The sequence below is a fragment of the Rattus norvegicus genome, chromosome 2 (assembly GCF_036323735.1).
Source record: "Rattus norvegicus strain BN/NHsdMcwi chromosome 2, GRCr8, whole genome shotgun sequence".
In the NCBI taxonomy this organism is placed as follows: domain Eukaryota; kingdom Metazoa; phylum Chordata; class Mammalia; order Rodentia; family Muridae; genus Rattus; species Rattus norvegicus.
This window is the reverse complement of record NC_086020.1, coordinates 47756228-47778657: the sequence shown is the minus strand read 5'-3', so window position 1 is coordinate 47778657 and position 22430 is coordinate 47756228. Positions and strand designations below refer to the sequence as shown.

Below are 22430 nucleotides of genomic sequence, written 5' to 3'. Positions count from 1 at the left end.
TTTATTTGTACCTCGTGTTTCCTACAGAATTAAGTTTAAACTTCTCAGTGTGTTATGGACTCCTTCATATTCTCTACTCTCATCTTTTGTTCTTCTGTTCATTCCTGGACATTCATCTCCTCCCCCTTTTTAAAAATAGGAATTGGTTATATAGCCCAGATTGGCCCAAATTTCTTACGTAGCCCAAGCTGACATTAAATTTACAGTATTCCAACCTTAGCCTCCCATGTGCTGTGGTAATAGGCAAATGCAACCATACCCAATGGTATTTGTATTTTTAACAGCTTCTTCGTGGCCTTCTCAGTGTACATTAACAGTATTTTGGTGATTCTAAGTTACCTACAATTCCATAGTTCTTCTTTCTTCTATAGTTAAAGTTTTGTCTTTTTGCACACTTTCCTTCATACTTGTCTGAGGCTTCTGCACCTCTGTCCTACTCTGCCCCCAACACCATTTACTCACAGAGCTCTTGCTCGTCCTTAGGTAGCAGTTTAGTCACTGATTTGTTTAAACTCAAAGTTTAGAATAAGTGTCAATCTGTGTGGATTTGGATTTCTACTAGCATATCCCGGTGTCCAGCATAAGCTAAATATTTCTATCTGAGAGTTATAGTTGGATTCTTTTTATTTTGAAATTTTGCAAAACCTTTTAAGAAATACTTGAGGAGTGTGTGTGTGTGTGTGTGTGTGTGTGTGTGTGTGTGTGTGTGTTTGTGTGTGTATGAGGTATCTTGGGGATAGGACCCAGTATAATGTAAAATTCACTTTATTTCTTACATACATACCATTATATTATAGAACTTCCCATTTGTGATATCATGCTAGTGTTCAAATAGTTTGAAATTTGGGAAGCATTTTGAATTTCAGATGTTTGGATTAGAGATTGCCTATATTCTGTGTCTCATTATGATAATCTGTTAGTTGTCCATATCCTTCTAGACTTAAGATTGACATCTGGAACTGTTTTGTTACTACTCTATGTTTTCAGAGTACACCTGTGGAATGACTAGATTTCTGGAATGGTATAGAAATTTAAAAAATACTGCCCAGCTGTCTTTCCAATAAGCAGGATAGCATTTGGAGTATTTTTTCTTTTAAGATATATTATTTTTTTATTTTTATTTGTTGCTTTTTGCTTGCATACACACACACACACACACACACTCACACACACACACACACACACACACACACACACACACACAACATGTGTTGTTCCTGGTGCCCACAAAGGTTGTGAGCTGCATGTGGGTGCTGAGAATTGAACTTGGTCCTCTTCAAGAACAAGTGCTCTTAGTTACTGAACCATCTCTCTGGCCACTATTTTAGTATTCTTGTGGAGCTTCGGATTTTAAATATAAAAGCCATTATGAATAGTAATATAGATTGCCTAAAAAAGATAGTGTTTAACAGCCCATAATGCTTTTTCTATATTATTAATCATATCGCAAATTTTATCTTTTTCTTTCTTTCTCTCTTTCTTTCTCTCTTTCTTTCTCTGTCTGTCTGTCTGTCTGTCTCTCTCTCTCTCTTAAGGTTCTGTTCTATGAGTATTCAAACTCATGGTAGTGAAATTAGTGTGTGTGTGTGTGTGTGTACATATGGTGTGTGTGTACGTGTGTGTGTGTGTACATATGGTGTGTGTGTACGTGTGTGTGTGTACATATGGTGTGTGTGTGTGTGTGTGTATTCAGTAACTAAAAATTTGAAGGCTGGCTACTAGCTCTAGCATTTTTTAAGACACTGTAGATGTTTCAATAAATGATGGATAAATTCAGCAAGAATTTATCTCTGTATACATGTAAAAAAATAAGGTTTTGCTAATAAGTAGCCATGGCTGGCCTTGAATGTAATCTATAGCTGGAGATCCTCTTGCCTCAGTCTCTCACAAACTGGGATTACTGGCATGTTTTTGTAGTATTTTGGTGAAGAATGTGGCTGAAGGGGTCATGCAAAGAAGTTGAGGCTTGACCCCATGAAGAGAGCCTATGAGAGGCTAATGGTGAAGCCTAGTTGCAGCAGAAGACCCCAGTGTATTGGAGATGCCAGTACCATAAGATCATCAACAAGAACAGCAGCAGCAGTGGAGTGGAGTCAACCAGAGCCTAGAGTGCAATAGAGCAGAAAGCTGGAGAAGTGACCCAAGTCCTTTGGAGGAGCTCAGAAGATAATGTGTGGATCCCAAACATTGGAATAAGAAGCTGTAAAGTTGAAGTTGCCTTGGAGACCCAAGATGTTCAAGATGCCAGAGCTGTGGGATATCTGCTGAGGAAAGCTGCTAACAGGGTGTGGAATCAGCCCAGGAAAAAGAAGTTTGTTATAGTCAACAAAGATGAAAAAGGATTTAGAGATCTGAAGACCGCTTTGACATCAGACATGGAGATACAGAGTTTGGAGTTTGCCCAGCTGGTTTCCTGTCTTGCTTTGTTGCAGTTAAGTGAGTTGATGAATTTCAGAAGAGATTAAACTTTGACTTGTAACATTGTTGAGACTTCTCTAGACTATGGGGATTCTTGAAGTTGGACTAAATATATTATGCTATGTTTTGGTATGGCTCCCATAGACTCATATGTTTGAACAAGCCTATGGGGGTCAGGGAGTGGAATGTGGTGGTTTGAATATACTTGACCCAGGGAGTCGATCTATTTGGGGGTGTGACCTTGTTGGAGAAAGTGTATCACTGCGAACATGGGCTTAAGATCCTTGTCCTAACTTCCTGGAAGCCATTCTTCTCCTAGCAGCCTTCAGATAAAGATGTAGAATTCTCAGGTCTTCCTGCACCATACCTACCTAAATGCTGCCATGGGCAACCTCTGAACCTGTAAGCAGCCCAATTAAATGTTATCCTTGTAAGAGTTACCTTGGTGATGGTGTCTGTTCACAGCAGTAAAACCGTATAACTAAAACACCTTGTGAATATGTGGTTCAGAGGCTCGCTGATGAAAATATTGGTTCATGAAAGTAAAATCAGCTGTTAAGTACCAGGACTGCGCAGCTTAGAGAACAGTGTCTTTCTCAAGGGTAAACTTTCCTTCTTTGGTCCAAAAGACGCTCTAAACATTAGCCACCTGTAAGTTGCAGAACTTGTTAGGTTGTAAAACTTTGTTTAATGATACCTAGGTAGTTTTGCTAGCCAATGTATATTTCAAGTACAATTCATTTCAGTTTTGATTTTATCAGCGAAAAAGATATTTTGGTGTGTTTCAAAGAATGGTATTTGAAGTTCATAGCCATAAATAGTTCTGAGGATGGTTAATTCATTATTAAGAATATGGCTTAAAATTAACTTGTGTTAGGTGGCACTGTTAATACTGAAGAATTACTTCTTATCCAATAGCTGGACTAGCTAACATTTATCGCAGGTACTAACCACTAAGGGTTTTATGAACGTGGTCTCTTTAATTCTCACAGTATCTATATGCCATAGGTGAAGTAGGGTTTTCAGTGTAATGTTGTGAATGAGTAACGGAGAGTTCTATATTGTATGTTGAATCTTGTATGATTGCCTCGCACCTTTGTCCCCCTCATTTTGATTACTACTGTTTCTGCCACCTAACTGTCAAACTGCTGTTAGCAGCTTCTTTAAATTCTTGAAATTTTTTTATTTTCTGTGTATTAGTGTTTCGTGTGTATGCATGCCCATGCACCATGTGTATGTATGCCTGATGCCCATGGAGGTCAGAAGAGGAGCCAGAGAGAGTTCCAAATGGTTGTGAGCCACTGTATGTGTTGAGAATTGAACTTAATTCTCTGGCTGAGGCAGCTAGTGCTCTTAATTGCTAAGTCACCTCTCCAGTCCTGTTCGGAGTTTCTTAATGCTTGGAGCTTGTTTCTCCATAGTTTCTCCATCTTTTTTCTAAAGATGAGGTATATAATTCTAATTTTTATTTTGCTTTCAATTCAATTTAATTTTTACACAGAAAAAATTTCAGTAAAATGAATCTACAAGCAAATGGTTTATATTTTAATAATGTTAACATTTTGCTGTTTTTTTCTTCCTTCTTTCCTATTATTATTATCATTATTTTGCCTGTTTGCTTTCTTTCGAGCAGAGGTTCTCTATTTACCTCTGAAACTCACTATGTATTTCAAGCTAGCCTTGAACTCATAGAGCTCCATTTGTCACTGCAAATATATTTACGATGCAAACCAAATCTCAGTGGTCTGTGTTGCAGATACAGAGATGTTCTAAATCAAAGCTCCTAATGCAAGCAGAACAAACAGCAAGTGGGAATACTTAGAGTTGCTGATACATGCATAGGTTTATGTAGCTTTTAAGTTAGCAGGTAAGCTCTGCAAACTGTAAGAGTAGCTTCAGTAGTTTCATGAAGCTACCATCTAGTAGTTTTTAGTGTCTTTTGAGCTTAGAAGACTCAACATTATGCTGCCCTTAAGACCAACATGTAGCTTTGTAAATGTGGCATCTTGATTCACTTGAAAATAGTAAACTCTCAAAATATCGCACTGAACTTCAAACAGCCAGTGTATAGCAGATACCATACGACTTGGGTTCTCATGTGGCATTCCCTAGAGAGGTATTAGTAACAGACAGTTGCTAATCGAGTTGTAACTGTCAGGATCTGTGACTTAAAATTAATAAAGATTTATTTCTTGTTCATACTGTGTGTGCCTTAGGGGACAGCTAGTAACTTTATTTTATATGTCTTCATTTGTGGACATACCCTTGACTACTGTGACAGAGGAAAAGGATAAGGCAGTCGTGTGTAGACTTAAACCTTGTGGTTGCTGTCTCTTTCTCTTACATTTCACTGATAGCATAAAGCTGCCCATAGCTAACTATGAAGATAGTAAGACTGTACAATCTCACCAGATGCTTGTACAAAATGAAATATTGCATAGCCCTAATGACCTAGCCTTATGGTGAGTATATAGGATTATGCATGGCTGACTCATATATTTTGGTAAAAGATGTTAAGTAGCTCTTTAAATAATCCTATTTTGGCTAAATTAAAGGTATATCCCTAATCCCCAATTGTTGGAGATCAAATCTGAGGTGGTGTTCCTTCTAGGTTAAGGGCTCTACCACTGAGCCGCATCCTCAGAGCTGAGTTAGGTCCTGATGCTGGGTAACTCTGGAGTAGCTGGCTGTTTACCTCCACTACTGCTCTAGCTCTTCATTCACTTGAGGTGGACCCGTGTTCACTGGCAGCCTTGCAGCTGCATTGCTTGGCCACTTTAGCCTAGTGACAGCCTTCAGCACACTCTTGCCATTTAGAGAGTTGTAAAGAAGAAAGCCTTGTTCCCTGTTAAAATGAAATATGATTTAATTATAATCCTGTTTATTATGAACTTATAGCAGTAAAACACAATGACAGTGGAAGACAAGGTTCCTGCATGTTTGGAAGGGGTGTTTGTTTGTTTGTTTTTGTAAGGATTGATTTAAAAACCGTGTCTCTCACATGGCATCATGACCAAAAGCAACTTTGAGAAGAAAGGGTATCTTTCAGCTTACAACTTTCAGCATACAACTAAATCACTGAGGGGAGTTATAGCAGTCACTCAAGGCAGAAATTTGGAGACAGGAATTGAGGAAGTAGCCATGGGGAGGCTGCTTCCTGCTTGCTTCCTCATGGCTGTCAGCCTGTTTTGTATATACCCCAGGACCACCTATTCCAGGATAGCATCACTCTTATTGGGCTGGGCCTTCTATATCAATCATTAATCAAGAAAATATCTCCCAGGCTTGTCTGCAGGCCAGTCTTTGGGAAGTGTTTGTCTGTTTATCTATTGAGACCGTCTTTCTGTACTCCTAGCTATTCAGGAGCTTGCCCAGACTGGCTTTGAACTTACAGAGCTCTCCTGCTTCCACCTCCTTCAGCAAATCCTACCACCATGCAATGGGCCAGTACAGTTGGCCATTTTCTTAATTGACCCTTGCTTGTGTCAAATTAACAACAACAATAGCAACAAAACTAGACAGCATACTATGAAAGGCTATTAAGTCTTTAAGTTTCCAATTGTGAGCCCTGGGATTATGAAACTTGAAACTAAAAGCAAGCCCTCGTATGACAAGGAAAATTAGCACCTGAAACAAATATTTAATAGTTCAAACGAAATATGGATAAAAGAATTAAAGACCAGTACATACCTGAACACAATGGCTATTCTGCATTTATGTGTCCAGATGGCCTCGGTGAGCTTGAAGATAGTGGTCTCATACTGGAAGAAGATGTTAGAAACACATTTCTATCTACTGCAACCATAAACCCTAGGCAAGTACTCCAACAAAGACGTGCCAGTTCTTCATTTTGTAAACAATAATCTGTTTGACCTTTAAAGGAATGCCAAATAAAACCCTAAAGTAGATTGAGAAGTGCCGAAGGAACTTTTAGACTTCAGACAGGACTCGCAGGAAAATGTCCCTAGAATGTGTGTTCTCAGTGAACTTCTTGATTGGGAATTTTACATCTCTTAGTGAATATTTCCCTATTCAGACAGATTTATGGGGGGAGGGGGGAGGTACTCCTCTGCACAATAAAGAAATGTAAAGAAAGTTTGAAAATAGTAACTTTACTGTATGCTTCAACCAAGGAATATCTTCTTCAGAACTGTGTTCTGTTCAAAACCAGAAGCCTATAGGACGGGAGAGATGGCTCAGAGATGAAGAGCATTGACTGCCCTTGCAGAAGACTTAGGCTCAGGTGCCAACACATACTTGGTGGCTAACAACTGTCTGGCTTCCTCAGACATCAAACATACACTTGGAGCACATTCATACATGCAGACAAACACTTATACTAATGAAATAAAAATAAATCTTTTTAAAAAGTCGGCAGTTTGTGTTCTCCCCCCCAAAATGCTCAAACCAAGTTTTCAAATCAGCATGATGGAAAAAATTCTAGTTACAGATGACAAAAGAATTCATGGAGCTAGCTAAGACATTGAGAGAATATGGACGAATATGCAAACATGGAGGAACTTCATGCAAGCATGAGGATCTGAGTTCAGATCCCCAGCACCCATGTACGATCCGGCCCTTTTACCTGTTGTCTGTAATCCCAGACTAAGGGTGGACACAAGAAAATCTGAGCCAGTCTAACTGATAGGTGCCAAGATCCAAGCCAGAGAGCCTGTCTCAAAACTTAAGGTAGAGAGCAACAGTCGACAACTTGTCTGGCCCTCCACATACAGCTAGGGCTAGCACACCTACACACTTACACACCCTTCCCACACAAAGGAAAAGTAATAAAAAGTGTCAAAGCCTGTATTCACTGAAGTTCCCCTGCAAAATGAGATTTCTGTTTGGAGCCTGCAACTGCCTATGAGGAAGACTTGATTATCAAACAAAGTCTGTGTGACTGTTATAACATCACAGACTGTTCACATTGCTAGCTCCCAAAGGGAGTTGTAAGGTACAATTGCCTAGTGTCAAAAGAGGCAAAAAGAATTTACAGAGATAATTATCCTAAGGTAATTTATAATAAAGTTTAAATTTTAAAAAAATTCTTAAGAAAAACCCAAACTCTAGGGTTTATTTTTATTTTTTTTGGTGTGCGTGTGTTTGGGTGAAATGTTCGGAAGCTATCTGATAGGTCCATTTGGTTCATAACATCTGTTAGCTTCAATATTTCTCTGTTTAGCTTTTGTTTGGATGACCTGTCCATTGGTGAGAGTGGGGCATTGAAGTCTCTAAGTTTTTAGTATTTTATGAAAAGGGGAGAACTAGATAGTTATCTATTTATAGTTCAGAGGGAAAAATGCTTTCAATTTTTTGGCAAAGGAAGTTTATGAATTTAACTTAGAGTCTTAAATACATCTGTTTATCATCATAGCATTACAGGTATGCGTTACCAAATTTATATATTATGATATCAACTTGTGGAGTCTGCTAAATCTCCTGTCTTTGTCACCTTGAATCTGTGTTTTTCTCCAGTGCCACCCCCTGCAAAAAGTCTCTTGTGAAATCTTGCTTTTCCTATTTTCAAAATATGTTTAGAATATCTTTAAATATAAAATTTATTTTGATGTGCCAATGAAAATAAATATATATAAATTGGTTAATTTTGCTTGTTATGAATAAAACTTGTTTTACATTTATGAAGAAAATTTTTTTTGTTTTAATGCTGAAATGTGAAGTAGGTAACTTAAACTATCTAGTAGTGAACATATTTGACTAATGGTATCATTGACTTGCCTGGGCCTGCTTTCTCTCTGTTCTGTTCTTTACAGCATTTATAAGTGTATTGTAAGAGTAATTGCTCTCACGTGTTTGCTTACACTATAAATCTATTAAGAAAGATTCAACATTAGCAACTTTCTATGCAAAATGTGTTGAACACTGGTGACAGCTCAAGGTCTAAAAAATAGTAAGGGTGGCAATTGGTGGGACATATGGTCACAAAAAGCATGACCATATTTTGTGTTACACAGACACTAGAAGTTTCTAAAAAGTGTATGATTTTTTTTCAAAAGTGTATAATTTTGGAAAGTTTGCTACATGATGCAGTACAAATGAATAATTATTGTGAAGTTCAGCAGCTCAATCTGGACTTCTAAAATTTTGCGAAATGAGTGGTTAATATATACAGACATAGTATTTCTACTTGCATATGTAAAGAGACTTTCTCTAGACAAAGTTACAAATCTATAACTTTGAAACCCTCTAGTGATCCTTTCTCTTTATCAGGATAAACTGGGGTTCACCAGTCCTCACAAGCTCTCCTCTTTCCTTTTGGTAGGTGTGTAGCTCAGGCTGGCTTCGAATGTGCCAGTTCTCTTTCCTCAGCCTCCCACGTGCTGGGGATTCAGAGGTGTACCACGGGGTTGGTCTCTGTGTATCATTGTGATAAAATATTCATATATAAAGTGAAGGATCTGTTTCAAGTGTAAGTCATTAGCATCCTGTTTGCTTATGTTATTGTGACAAACAGCCACCACTGTCAATATTGTCTTCTTCTGAACTTTTCGTAATCCTAGTGGGAACTCTGACTCATTATCTGACATTTCTTTCCTGAGATTACCAGCCTCTGGTGCCACTGTTTTCCATATGGGTTTCAATGCTTCTAGAAACACACAGGTGTTTCCTTTATAACTGCTTTAGTTCACTCCCATAGTATCTTCCAGGTCCATCAATTTTGTATTCTGTGCCAGAATCAGCGTCCTTAGAGTAGATGTTCTGCTGTGTGTATCCACCACATTGTGTTTATGCACCTAACTACCAATAGATACTAGAGTTGTTTCCACCTTAGGCTGTTTGTGAGCAGTGCTGCTAAAATTGTTGAGTGTGTAACTATATCTTTGAATTCCTGCTTTCAGTGTCTTTGGTCATATACTCCGAGAGGGAGTTATTGGATGCTGTAGTAACTTCATTTTAACATTTTGAGGGGATGCTGCACTGTTTTCCATAGTGCTACAGTGTATCCTCACCTTGCCAATTCTTGCTGCTTTCTGTTTATCTGGTAATAATAACTGATGGGCATGAAGTAGGTTGGTTTTTGTTTCTGTTATTTTAATTTTGAGACAGATGTCATTTTTTAGCATATTTGTCAAGGTAGTTGGTACTTAGATGAGGCTGATCTCGCATCGCCTAGATTTGCCTGCCTCTGCCTCTCACATACTGGGATTAAAGGGTGCACTACCAGACACAGCCTTGACCATAGTATCTTACGGGTTTTTTGTTTTCTTGAATATTTTTGTATGATTTTGTGTAGACTTTAAGCTTGTAGCTCAGACACATAGTCACTCTCTGTTAGCTTTGTAAGAAACTGCCACACACACTCCCTAAGTGGCTACCTTTTTGCACTCCAGGGATGAGTTCTCTTGCATCTAGTGTTACCAGTGTTTTGAAATTTAGCTTTTTCTTTTGTTTTTATTTTTGTTTTTGATTTTTGAGACACGGTCTTTCTATATAGCTCTGGCTGGCCAGATTTCACTATGTAGACCAGGTTGGTGAAACTTAGCTATTCTAGTAGATCTGCCATTCACTATTGTTTTAATTTTAATTTGTGATTTTCTTTTTTTTTTTATTTAAAGATGTGTTTATTTACTATATATAAGTACACTGTAGCTGTCTTCAGACACACCAGAAGAGGGTATCAAATTCCATTACAGATGGTTGTGAGCCACCATGTGGTTGCTAGGAATTGAACTCAGGACCTCTGGAAGAGCAGTCAGTGCTCTTAACCGCTGAGCCATCTCTCCAGCCCAATTTGTGATTTTCAACCAACACATGATGTAGATCACCTTTTATTTTCTTTTTTTTATTAACTTGAGTATTTCTTATATACATTTCGAGTGTTATTCCCTTTCCCGGTTTTCAGGCAAACATCCCCCTCCCCCCTCCCCTTTCTTATCGGTGTTCCCCTCCCCACCCTCCCCCCATTGCCGCCCTCACCCCAACAATCTAGTTCACTGGGGGTTCAGTCTTAGCAGGACCCAGGGCTTCCCCTTCCACTGGTGCTCTTACTAGGATATTCATTGCTACCTATGGGGACAGAGTCCAGGGTCAGTCCATGTATAGTCTTTAGGTAGTGGCTTAGTCCCTGGAGGCTCTGGTTGCTTGGCATTGTTGTACATATGGGGTCTCGAGCCCCTTCAAGCTCTTCCAGTTCTTTCTCTGATTCCTTCAACGGGGGTCCTGTTCTCAGTTCAGTGGTTTGCTGCTGGCATTCACCTCTGTGTAGACCACCTTTTCATATGTGCTGATTATCATCGGGTTGTTGTTGTTATATTATTTGAGACTATAGGATCCTACTCTGTAGTCCTGGATGGTCTACAACTGAATATGCAGATCAGGCTGGCTTGAACTCTGCCTCCTACGATCTGAGGATTAGAACATGCAGTGCATTGCCCTCACTGTGTATCTGCTTTGATAAGGTGTCTCATAACATCTTTTGTCCACTTTTTAACTATGTTGTTTTCTTAGTGAAGTTTATGAAATGCTTGTGTCTGATGGATGTTTTTTTTTTTTTTTTAAATCGGGATAAATGTCTTGCAAAGACAGTCTCTTAGTGTGTAACTTTTGGTTTCTAAAAACAGTACATTTTATAGAACAAAGGCTTTAATTTTAATGAAATACACTTGACCCATTTTGTATGTCATGAATTATTTTTGGTAGCTATAAATTCAGGACCAACTACAACAGCACCTAGAATCTTAGTAGTTTTGAATCTTAGTATTCTGTGATCTATTATGGATAATTGTGGAGAAAGGTTTAAGGTTACTATATGATGGATAGGAGAAGGCTCAAAGGGTATAGAACATGCTGCCCAAGTATAAGGACCTGAGTTCAAATCCCCTGAACTCATAGAAAAAAAGACCAGGTGTGACTCACAAGTCTACAGCTGGTTAGTGCTGAGGAGACACAACACAGTCAGGCAGACCCCGAGATTGACCCCTGCTAGCTAATCTGTGAGCTCTCAGGTCAGTGACGTGCCTTTCTCAGATGTCCAAGTGCAGAGCGATAGAGCGCCAACCTCTGGCCTCACATCCCCATTTTGGCACTACAGACAGACAGATACAGCATTAAGATCATTATATAGGCTTTATTTTTCATCTTATTTTATTGCCTTTACCCCTTTCCTGAAGGTCAGTTGATTATAGTCTATTTCTGGGCTATTAGTTGTGTTATGTTGATTTATCTATCTTTTGCAAGTGTCCGCATGCAGACATGTTTTAAGTTCAGGAATCATCAGTCTTCTGACTTTGTTAATGTTCTTTCAGCATCGTATTGGCAGTCTTTGAACATGAACATCAGGACTGGCTTATTAATGTCCAAAAAGTAACTTACTGGGATTTTAATATGGTTTGTTTTATTATAGAATAATTTGCAAAGAAATGATGTTTTAACAATATCAATTATCTCTGCTCATGAATATAAAATATATCTTCATTATTTAGATATTCTATGATTTTCTTCATTTCTAGTTTTGCTTATAAAGTTCTTGTACAGGCTGTTAGATTTTCATGTAAATGTGTATTTACAATTGTATGCCACTTAACTCTGGGAATAAATTCTGAGAAATGCATTACTGATTTCTTCACTGGACAGACATCGTAGCATGTACTTTGGTGAGCTGAAGCACCGATGATAAGTATTGGAGGCTGCGATCCCATGGGAACCTCGCAATTTGTTGATAAAATGCTCCTTTATGGCATGACTATTGTGTTGATGGACATTCAGTTGTGTTTTTAGTATCACATTCCATTTGCCTATTGGTAGTAGCTATGAAAGTTTACTTTGGTATATTAATATTGTATAACCTCAATATTATAATCATTAACTATGATCAGAAGACTTTTCAGTGATTCACATGTTTGGACTCAGATAGACTATGATGTTATTGGCAAATAAAGACCATTTTATTCTTGTCTAACATGGTTAGTTTCTTTTCTTTCTCCCCCTCCCCTCCCCTTCCTCCTCTCCTTCTCCTTCTGTGTTCCCTCGCTAGTCTGGAACTCTCTCTGTAGACCAGGCTGGCTTTTGCTGCTGCCTGCTTCTACTTCCCGAGTGCTGTGATTGAAGGTGTGTGTCTCCAGGCCCAGTAGTCTTCGCTTACTGCATTTCTTGAACTTGCAGTGCCTTACTGATTATGTGTGTCTAGAGGGCATAGTCTTGTCTTCTGTCTGAGAGGGAAAGCTTATAGCTATTTGTTATGAGGGATTGTCTTAGTATGTTTTCTTAGATGATGTTCTAGAAGATAGTCATGGTTAAAGATTATACCAAGGGTAGCATGTTGTGCTGTTGCAGAGGACCTGAATTTGATTCCCAGCACCTATGTTGAGCATTTCACAACTGCTTATAACTCCTGTTCCACGATAGTCTAGGGGGGGTCTTTGCCCACTGTGGCATTTTGCTGTTCCCTTTAATCATGTTATCCTTAATTTAATGCTAGATTTTATAGTATGCTGATGATAATTTAAAATTTCTCTTGATTCAAATTCTGTTTAAGGTCATGAATTGAGAGTGATTAACATATCATCATTTCAGGTCTAAAATAGTTATTGTGATGTGGAGAACATATGACTTTCATTTCAGGTAGAATCTCAGTCATATTTTCCTGCAATTTTATTTAATATGAATTTTGGGTTAATTCAGTTTATAAGAAGTTGAAAAAAAACACAATGGGTTATAATTAAAAGACTAAGGATATTAATTCCTTAGAGGTTTGTATAAGAGTAGGAATTTTATTTCATACATAATTAGATCATTTCTGGTTTTGAAATTACTAGCTTAGCTTTAATGTTTATAAATCAAAATCCAGGTATGTGCAGAAATTAAAACAATACTGCCAACCTCTTACAAAAGGAGATACATGTAAATCTGAGGTTTTGGGGAAGTTTGTTTGCTCTGTGCTATGTATGTACTTAACATAGGTGTTAAACAGAAATCATGTTTCTGGATGGCAAAGTGGTACAGGATGTCAGTTCCTCTTCTTTATAAGGCCCTCTTTGTGGGACAGTCTGATCTCATCCCAAGAATCAATTTCCCAAGAGATAGGAAGTAGAAACTGCTAATCTCTCAGATCCTGCCCTGGAAATACACATAGCTTCATTCTCCTGAGCAGGAAGTACAAAGCTCAGTCTCACTGGGGAGGGTCATGACCTCCAGCTGCTAGTAGGAAGGAGCGGGCAAAGGTATTTGCAGCCATGTTTTGAATTAGCACAGAAGATAGGAGGATGTTGGCTAAATTATTTTTAGTTGGTAAGGTTAATTGCTTCAAAGTAGTTAGGTCAAGAAGTTTACTTCTAATCAAATTAGTTTTTGATGCAATTTGAATACAATTGTTTCAGTCACTTAAAACATAAGAGGCATGGGGCAGTTTGCCCAGTGGTTAGTGTTACCACAGTCCAAGTGGATTTTGCAGGTGTCCCATCTCAGATACCTCAAAGGTTCCTGTTAGGAATGGTAGAAAACTTAAACATTTTAAATGCAATATTCAGCATCTGAGGTAAACAAACTATGTTCCTAGTTACCTGTTTCAGACTCCAACCTGAAGACACACACAGGAAGCTAGATGAAGCTTATTTCTAGAATTTGTTAGTATTCTGCATGACACTAATAACGTGACAGAAAATCTATATATACATAATAACCTTAAAGATTTTGAAATAATATTTATACCTTAAAAGTTTTAGAGAGTCAAATGAAAAGCAAAAGATTGAGATTAGGGGCAATAGAATGGAACCTTATTCTTTGTTTTCTTCTGTCCAGTCTTAGTGGCTCTTCTGATAAGAGTCAGAGATTTTGGATTTTCCTTTAGTAGGAATGTGTGGGCTTAGAGCAGGAGAGGGCCACACACCAACCCCCAAAGCCAGCTTTAGTTTTTGATTGAATTGGGACCACATAAAGACCATTTGCCACTTAACAACTGTAGAGTACAGCAGAGATGAACTGGAGGTGGGTTATGCTACTTGGCCAATTTATTCTTTTTCTTGGGACATAGCCCCTTATTGGTCTGTCCTCTTTCTTCAGATGTTTCCACTTCAGATGACCCCTTGTCCGTCCAAGGGTGTCCAGATTCCTTAGTTGAATGCTTTTATTCTCCTGGAAAGATAAAAGCAAAACCGTGTTGCTGTAAAATTATAAAAAATAAAATGCTGCTTTTTACCCCACACCAAGTCCAGCACTGCAGTGCCCCAAGACAGCTGGTAGATATTTCCATCTCAGTCAGCAAAGCCACTCACCCGCTTTGTTCTATCCTGCATCACACTGCTGATGACTTCTCTCTGAGCCTGGCAACAATCTCTCTACCCATCTAGTTCCCAAGGCAGGCTGCCAGCATGCCAGACATACACATCCTAATTCCATAGTAGCCTAGTGTCTTCAGCCACCACATACTCTCTTTAACTTAAATCGCCACATGAAGGAACACACAACACAATAACCTCTGGTCCCATTGATAATATAATTTGCTCATCTAGATATACAAAGCCCTGTACACATCCATCCCTTAAGAATATTCATAACAACCTGTAAATGTCCAGAGAGCAATCTTTTCTTTTTCTGATCCAATTGATAAGATATAATTGCCCAACTAAACATACAAAGCCCTACCCACATCCATCCCTTAAGAACATTCATAACAACCTGTAAATACACAGAGTGGAATCTTAACATCAGCTTCCATGTTCTCTCCGTGGCTTCCTTTGCCTTCCCATTCCGGTCTGCTCCTCTTCACTCAAACTTTTCTCCCACACATCCTTCCTTCTCATCCAATGACAGGCCTTGTTCTATCTTGTACCTGCCTTCTCCTGTGTAATGACATCATCCCACATATAGGCATTTTTTACTAGGACCAGATAATTTCCTCTTATACTTTCAATTTCCCTAATTTCTGTGTTTATGTCTCCCTTTTCACTTCTGGTTTTGTTAATTTTTTTCATCATTATTAACTTGAGTATTTCTTATTTACATTTCGATTGTTATTCCCCTTCCCAGTTTCTAGGCAAACATCCCCCTAACCATCTCCCCCTCCCCTTCTCTGTGGGTGTTCCCCTCCCATCCCCCCCCCATTACCGCCCTCCCTCCAATAATCACGTTCACTGGGGGTTCAGTCTTGGCAGGACCAAGGGCTTCCCCTTCCACTGGTGCTCTTACTAGGTTATTCATTGCTACCTATGCGGTTGGAGCCCAGGGTCAGTCCATGTATAGTCTTTGGGTAGTGGCTTAGTCCCTGGAAGCTCTGGTTGGTTGGCATTGTTGTTCATATGGGGTCTCAAGCCCCTTGGAGCTCTTTCAGTCCTTCCTAAGATTCCTTCAACGGGGGTCCTGTTCTCCGTTCAGGGGTTTGCTGCTGGCAATCGCCTATGTATTTGCTGTATTCTGGCTGTGTCTCTTAGGAGAGATCTACATCCAATTCCTGTCAGTTTGCACTTCTTTGCTTCATCCATCTTATCTAGTTTGGTGGCTGTATATGTATGGGCCACATGTGGGGCAGGCTCTGAATGGGTGTTCTTTCTGCCTCTGTTCTAAACTTTGCCTCTCTATTCCCTCCCAGGGGTATTCTTGTTCCCTTTTTAAAGAAGGAGTAAAGCATTCGCATTTTGGTCATCCTTCTTGAGTTTCATGTGTTCTGTGCATCTAGGGTAATTCAAGCATTTGGGTTAATAGCCACTTATCAATGAGTGCATACCATGTGTGTTTTTCTGTGATTGGGTTACCTCACTCAGGATGATATTTTCCAGTTCCATCCATTTGCCTATGAATTTTATAACTCAAATAAATCAGTAGCCTTCCTCTACACAAAAGAGAAACAAGCCGAGAAAGAAATTAGGGAAACGACACCCTTCATAATAGTCCCAAATAGTCTAAAATACCTCGGTGTGACTTTAACCAAGCAAGTGAAAGATCTGTATGATAAGAACTTCAAGCGTCTGAAGAAAGAAATTGAAGAAGATCTCAGAAGATGGAAAGATCTCCCATGCTCATAGATTGGCAGGATTAATATAGTAAAAATGGCCATTTTACCAAAAGCAATCTACAGATTCAATGCAGTCCCCATCAAAATACCAATCCAATTCTTCAGAGAGTTAGACAGAACAATTTGCAAATTCATCTGGAATAACAAAAAACCCAGGATAGCTAAAACTATCCTCAACAATAAAAGAATTTCCGGGGAATCACTATCCCTGAACTCAAGCAGTATTACAGAGCAATAGTGATAAAAACTGCATGGTATTGGTACAGAGACAGACAGTTAGATCAGTGGAATAAAATTGAAGACCCAGAAATGAACCCACACACCTATGGTCACTTGATTTTTGACAAAGGAGCCAAAACCATCCAATGGAAATAAGATAGCATTTTCAGCAAATGGTGCTGGTTCAACTGGAGGTCAGCATGTAGAAGAATGCAGATCGATCCATGCTTATCACCCTATGCTTATCACCCTGTACAAAGCTAAGTCCAAGTGGATCAAGGACCTCCACATCAAAATAGATACACTCAAACTAATAGAAGAAAAAGTGGGGAAGAACCTTGAACACATGGGCACTGGAGAAAATTTCCTGAACAAAACACCAATGGCTTATGCTCTAAGATCAAGAATCGACAAATGGGATCTCATAAAACTGCAAAGCTTCTGTAAGGCAAAGGACACTGTGGTTAGGACAAAACGGCAACCAGCAGATTGGGAAAAGATCTTTACCAATCCTACAACTGATAGAGGGCTTATATCCAAAATATACAAAGAACTCAAGAAGTTAGACCGCAGGGAAACAAATAACCCTATTAAAAAATGGGGTTCAGAGCCAAAGAATTCACAGCTGAGGAATGTCAAAATGCTGAGAAACACCTAAAGAAATGTTCAACATCGTTAGCATAAGGGAAATGCAAATCAAAACTACCCTGAGATTTCACCTCACACCAGTGAGAATGGCCAAGATCAAAAACTCAGGTGACAGCAAATGCTGTCGAGGATTTGGAGAAAGAGGAACACTCCTCCATTGTTGGTGGGATTGCAGACTGATACAACCACTCTGGAAATCAGTCTGGAGGTTCCTCAGAAAATTGACATTGAACTACATGAAGAGCCAGCTATACCTCTCTTGGGCATATACCCAAAAGATGCCCCAACATATAACAAAGACACGTGCTCCACTATGTTCATCGCAGCCTTATTTATAATAGCCAGAAGCTGGAAAGAACCCAGATGCCCTTCAACAGAGGAATGGATACAGAAAATGTGGTACATCTACACAATGGAATATTACTCAGCTATCAAAAGCAGAGAGCAGTCTTAACATCTGCCTACATATTCTCTTGGCTGTGTCTCTCCTCCTGTGGTTCCAGTCTCCTCCTCTTCCCTTGAACTTTTCTCCCACCCATTCTTCCTTCTCGTCCAATGACAGACCTTGTTCAATCTTGTACCTGCCTTCACCTGTATGATATCGTCTTACAAAACCCTGCCCCAACCCTAACTCTGGGGTTCCTTTTTTGGAAGCATGTATTTTTTCTAGAGCAAAATATTTTTTAGCAAATGTAAAAGTATTATCTTCCAATTGAAATTTAATAAATTCTTTTGGAAATTTGGAACTAAAATATGCCTTAGTATGTGTGGATAAATATACCTATATTCCTCTTTATACATTAATTCAAGGTTTAGTCATATTATTTTTTTAGATCACAAAGGACATTTCACTTTTGCGAGAGGCATTATATGTAAATTATTGTAATTCCTATAGGTATGCCTCTGCTTCCCCAATGTTAGAATTGAAGGCATGTACCTCCCAAATGGAAGGATTAAAGATGACCTATCTGCTGAGTATGACTTCTTTGTAATAGTAATCTCATAGGGTTGTCCTGATTTAATGTGGTTCTCCACTTCCACTTTTCCTTAGTGTTAGTGGTAAACTTTCAGGCTTTTCAAATGTGCAATCTATCATTCTTGCTGATTTCTTCTGAATTTGTTCCCTGGCAGTTTTTAATGTTAGTCTTAATTAAACATGATGCCAGTGTGTCCACTAGTTAATTATTTTCAGATATTTTGCTTCTATAAGCTACATACCATTTGATGCCTTTGCTAAGTTTTCCTAGGTTTTGCCATTTCCATTCATGCTTACCATGACCAAACATCTTTGCCATTTATTTTCCAGTTAGTGGTTTCCCATTTTGCTGATTGTACAGCTTAGAATTACATATGCACCGAGAACTGGGCATAAAATTTTTCCTTTTGCTTTCCTTGTTGTTTGTCTTATAGCCAGTAGTGCTGTACTGATCCTGAGGTTCCTTCCTTAGTATTGGCCACTCCATCCCCTGGTCTATAGCTGCCACTTTCCATTAATTATGGGTCCCTAAGTGGTTGATGATCAGTGTGTGTCAACCAAATGCTGTGACCAGTTTAGGCGTGGGGATGATAGGCAACTGAGCTATTTCCTCTTGTGGGAAGGCACAGAGTCCTTTGCTACCACATTCTGGTCACGGAGGAATTCAGATAGGTACACTGTAATACCTTTCCTTTATGGACTCTGCCTTTGAACAGATCCAGCCCATCATTGTAAGGGGCACTCTTATGATTATAGGGTAGTTGGCAATGACTGAGTGTAAGGTTCTCCATGCCTTGTACATGTCTAGATTTGTTTCTCAGAGAAAGAATATTTATTTTATATGTATGGAAAGCATTTGCACTAGAAAGCAAGAAGCCAATGTTGGAGAATTCCTTTTTGCTTTATGAAAGGTCCCCAGTTGCCAATTCATCAATAAATATGATATCCATAATTAGGGTATCATCTGGGTCAGTATTAGTCAGGGCTGCATGCACAAAGATGAGCTTATAGGCAGTTGCAAAAGCTATTTTGTTCCTGACTCCATTGGAAATTAGCTACCCTGTAAAGTAGGGTTTTATAATAATCTGTCTTTCTTTACAGTGAATCTATACACACGCACACATACAAAGTGAATTGTATACTTAATGATGGCAGCTGATATTTACAAGTATAGCTGGCAGAGATTTGTCCTTTGGGCAGAGAATTAAGATCAGTACTTCAGAAATCAGGAAATATGATCAGTATAGCTTCAAAAAGTGTTGATATGATTCTTACCGTTGTCTATTTTTGCTTTATACTAGGTGGCACTGTTAGGAGTGCCGGAGTAAAGATCTGCTCAAAATACTACTTTTAATCTTTGGGGCATATATTTAGTAATGGGACGTCCACATGAAATGATAATTACGTGTTCAATTTAAAAGATACTACCACATTATTTTGCACAGTTCTGTACTATCTTATAGTCTACAGATTCCAGTTTCTCTATATTCCTGCCAACGAGGATGGTCTGGTTGTACATAACCTAAAAGATGTGAAATAGCACTTCAATGTATTTTTGATTTATATTTCCCTGTTTCTTAACATTTTCATGTAGTTTTTGGTCACCTATAAATAGATAAATGCTAATTCAGATCCTTTTCTTGTTTTTATTTTATTTATTTTTTGCTACTAACTTTTTTGACAGCTTGAAACTATCCCTATTCAGTGAATTGGTCTTACCTGTTTAGAAATTGAGTCTTTATTGTCTTGTAAAAATTTTCTTCTTGCATTTGGGTTAAAATGTCATATAGTGTTGGTATATTCCTGAGGGTCAGGGGAATGCTGGCTATCGAGTCAGGCCTTGTGTTTCCAAGGCAGAGAGGATGCACTATCACGCCATGGTTGTGATGATTAATGCTGGCGTCATAATTGACTCTGGCCATTTGTTGCTATACTAAATACTTGGAATTAGAGAACATTTTTCCTGACATTTCGAAATTTATCTAGGGAGTATTTATATAGCACATTACTTATACAATAAATATATATTATATATGCTCTTGTATCTAAGCAATTTTTCTGAAATTAAATTCATGAATGTATCATTTTAAATAGAAATTAGAATCCTGCTAGGCACGATGATTTAATTCTAGCACTCTAGAGACAGGGTTCTAGAAGTAAGGGTTCTTTGAGTTCAAGGCCACTGTGGTCAATATAGCAAGTTTAAGACCAGCCAGATCTATATAGTATAACTTTGTCTTAAAACAAACAACACCCTCACCCGACCCCACACAGATAACACTGGAAAGGGTTAGAATCCTGTTTCGATCTCATTGATATATAGCAAGTCTTAAAAGTTTTTTTCATGTGTAAAAGATTTTAGTTGTAGATTGGGGGAATGTAGCTGAATCTGTGGAATACCTGCATGCATGCAGAAAATCCTGGTTTAGTCCCCTCTGCCACATAAACTGGCATGATGGTTTGGAGGTAAGGATATCCGAAACTCAAGGACATCTTTGTTTACATAGGGAGTTCAAGGATAGAGTACATGAGAACTATGTCAAAGGAAACAGAAGCCATGAAAGGGATTGATTTTGTGCCCATGTTACTTCCAACCACATTTTCTCTTTAATTTTTCATTCAGACCTTCAGTTTTGTGAACAAGATAGCAGACTGGATTAACAGCACTCGTTAAAATAACCATTCACATAATTTCTAATTGCTTTAAATTGAGTGAAGAAGCTTGTTCTCATAACTGAGGCCTCCCCTCCATCCTTCCCTGATGTCATCATTTAGGAATCGGCATTCCAGAACAGTTGGTACCGGTTTGCAGGCTTTCGCCTGCTCTTGACAGACTAGCCACTGTATCCTCATAGAGGGCAGTCCAGTACTTGTCATTGGTGGCTTGTTGTGAGAGTCTGTAGAATGACATAAAGTACTGCTTGTTGTGAACTGTCAAGTGAGAATTTGCCAAAAACCCAGCAGACAGAACTAATTGGGCAGAGAAAGGGCTTTTGTGCCATCTTCTCTCTCTTTCCTTTCCTTTTTATTTTTAAGAAGACAGATACTGTTAAAGCAGTGTGTTTATGTAAGTCTGTCTGCTCTCTCTCTTCATGGCTAGATCATCCTTTAACTTCAAGTCTCACACTGCAGGTTGTTGAACACATCGACATGGAAGCTGGCAGACGGCCAAACTCGGGACACCCAGCTTATAACAGTTGATGAGAAACTGGTAAGGATTTCCTCCAACATGCTGCTGTGATTCTGCCATTTGGCATGGTTTTGTATAATAGATTATTCAATATAGTGGTCTGAGTTTTTCTAGGAAAGTTATACACAAACCTTAAGATTTTCATAATAAAATAAAAAATTGAATATTCATATATAAACATCATATACAAATACTAAAAAAATTAATGTTTCTGTTTTTGAAATACTGATGAATTGTAATAGGAACTCTTATTTTGAAATAATTATGCTGTTTAAGTGTTGTAAGTTACGCTATTCTTTAAGCTATATGATACCTATCAGTACTCTCTAAATTAAATATATTGGGTCTTCTTAGAACCACATAGTGTTATTATCACTGTGTGTTTATGTGTGTCCATATGATCATTAATGCATATTAATGAGTTAAGTTACAGCTAACAACAAATGAATAATAATCTTTTTTCTATCTTCAGTCTGTAAAATGTTGGCAGTTATCCTTTAAAAATATATTCAGACATAGCTTGATATAAATACTTATATTATACGGCAGCAGAATAGTGCAATGTTTTCAAGACTACTGGCACCAATGTCTAATAGTAGTGTAAGTGTGCACTTCATTTACTTTGTAGTTTACTATATGAATGGGAGTGTCTCCTAAAGACCTCCTCCTAGGCAAGCTTTCTACACCCAGCTCCACCCAGCATCACCAGTTCCTCTCCAGTGATATATGCTTTTATCACTTAACTCCGAACCTGTAAGCACAGTCCAAACAAGTCACTCTGAAATTTCTATTTATGCTACTAAAGATAACCAGATGTAGAAGTAAATAGAATACTTAATACTCCTTTAGTTTGGGAGTTCATGTCTCAGCTGTCAGGCTACCTTCTTTTTATTCAAATGATCTGTCAGACCTACCTGTGACACTACCATCACCTCGGTGTAGACCAGTGATTTCAACCTTCCCTAATGCTGCTTTGTTGCTACTTCAGTATGTGACGAATGATACGGCCCAGAGGG

The 22430-nt window shown here is 38.5% G+C and overlaps 1 protein-coding gene across 1 annotated transcript in view; it reads left to right on the top strand.

The window, feature by feature from the left end:
• Ndufs4 (NADH:ubiquinone oxidoreductase subunit S4) overlaps positions 1–22430 on the top strand; it is a 110495-nt gene that overhangs the window by 16257 nt on the left and 71808 nt on the right. The window contains exon 2 of the mRNA NM_001025146.1: positions 21357–21435. Coding sequence (NP_001020317.1) covers positions 21357–21435 — 79 coding nt within the window. The remainder of the gene's footprint in view (positions 1–21356; positions 21436–22430) is intronic.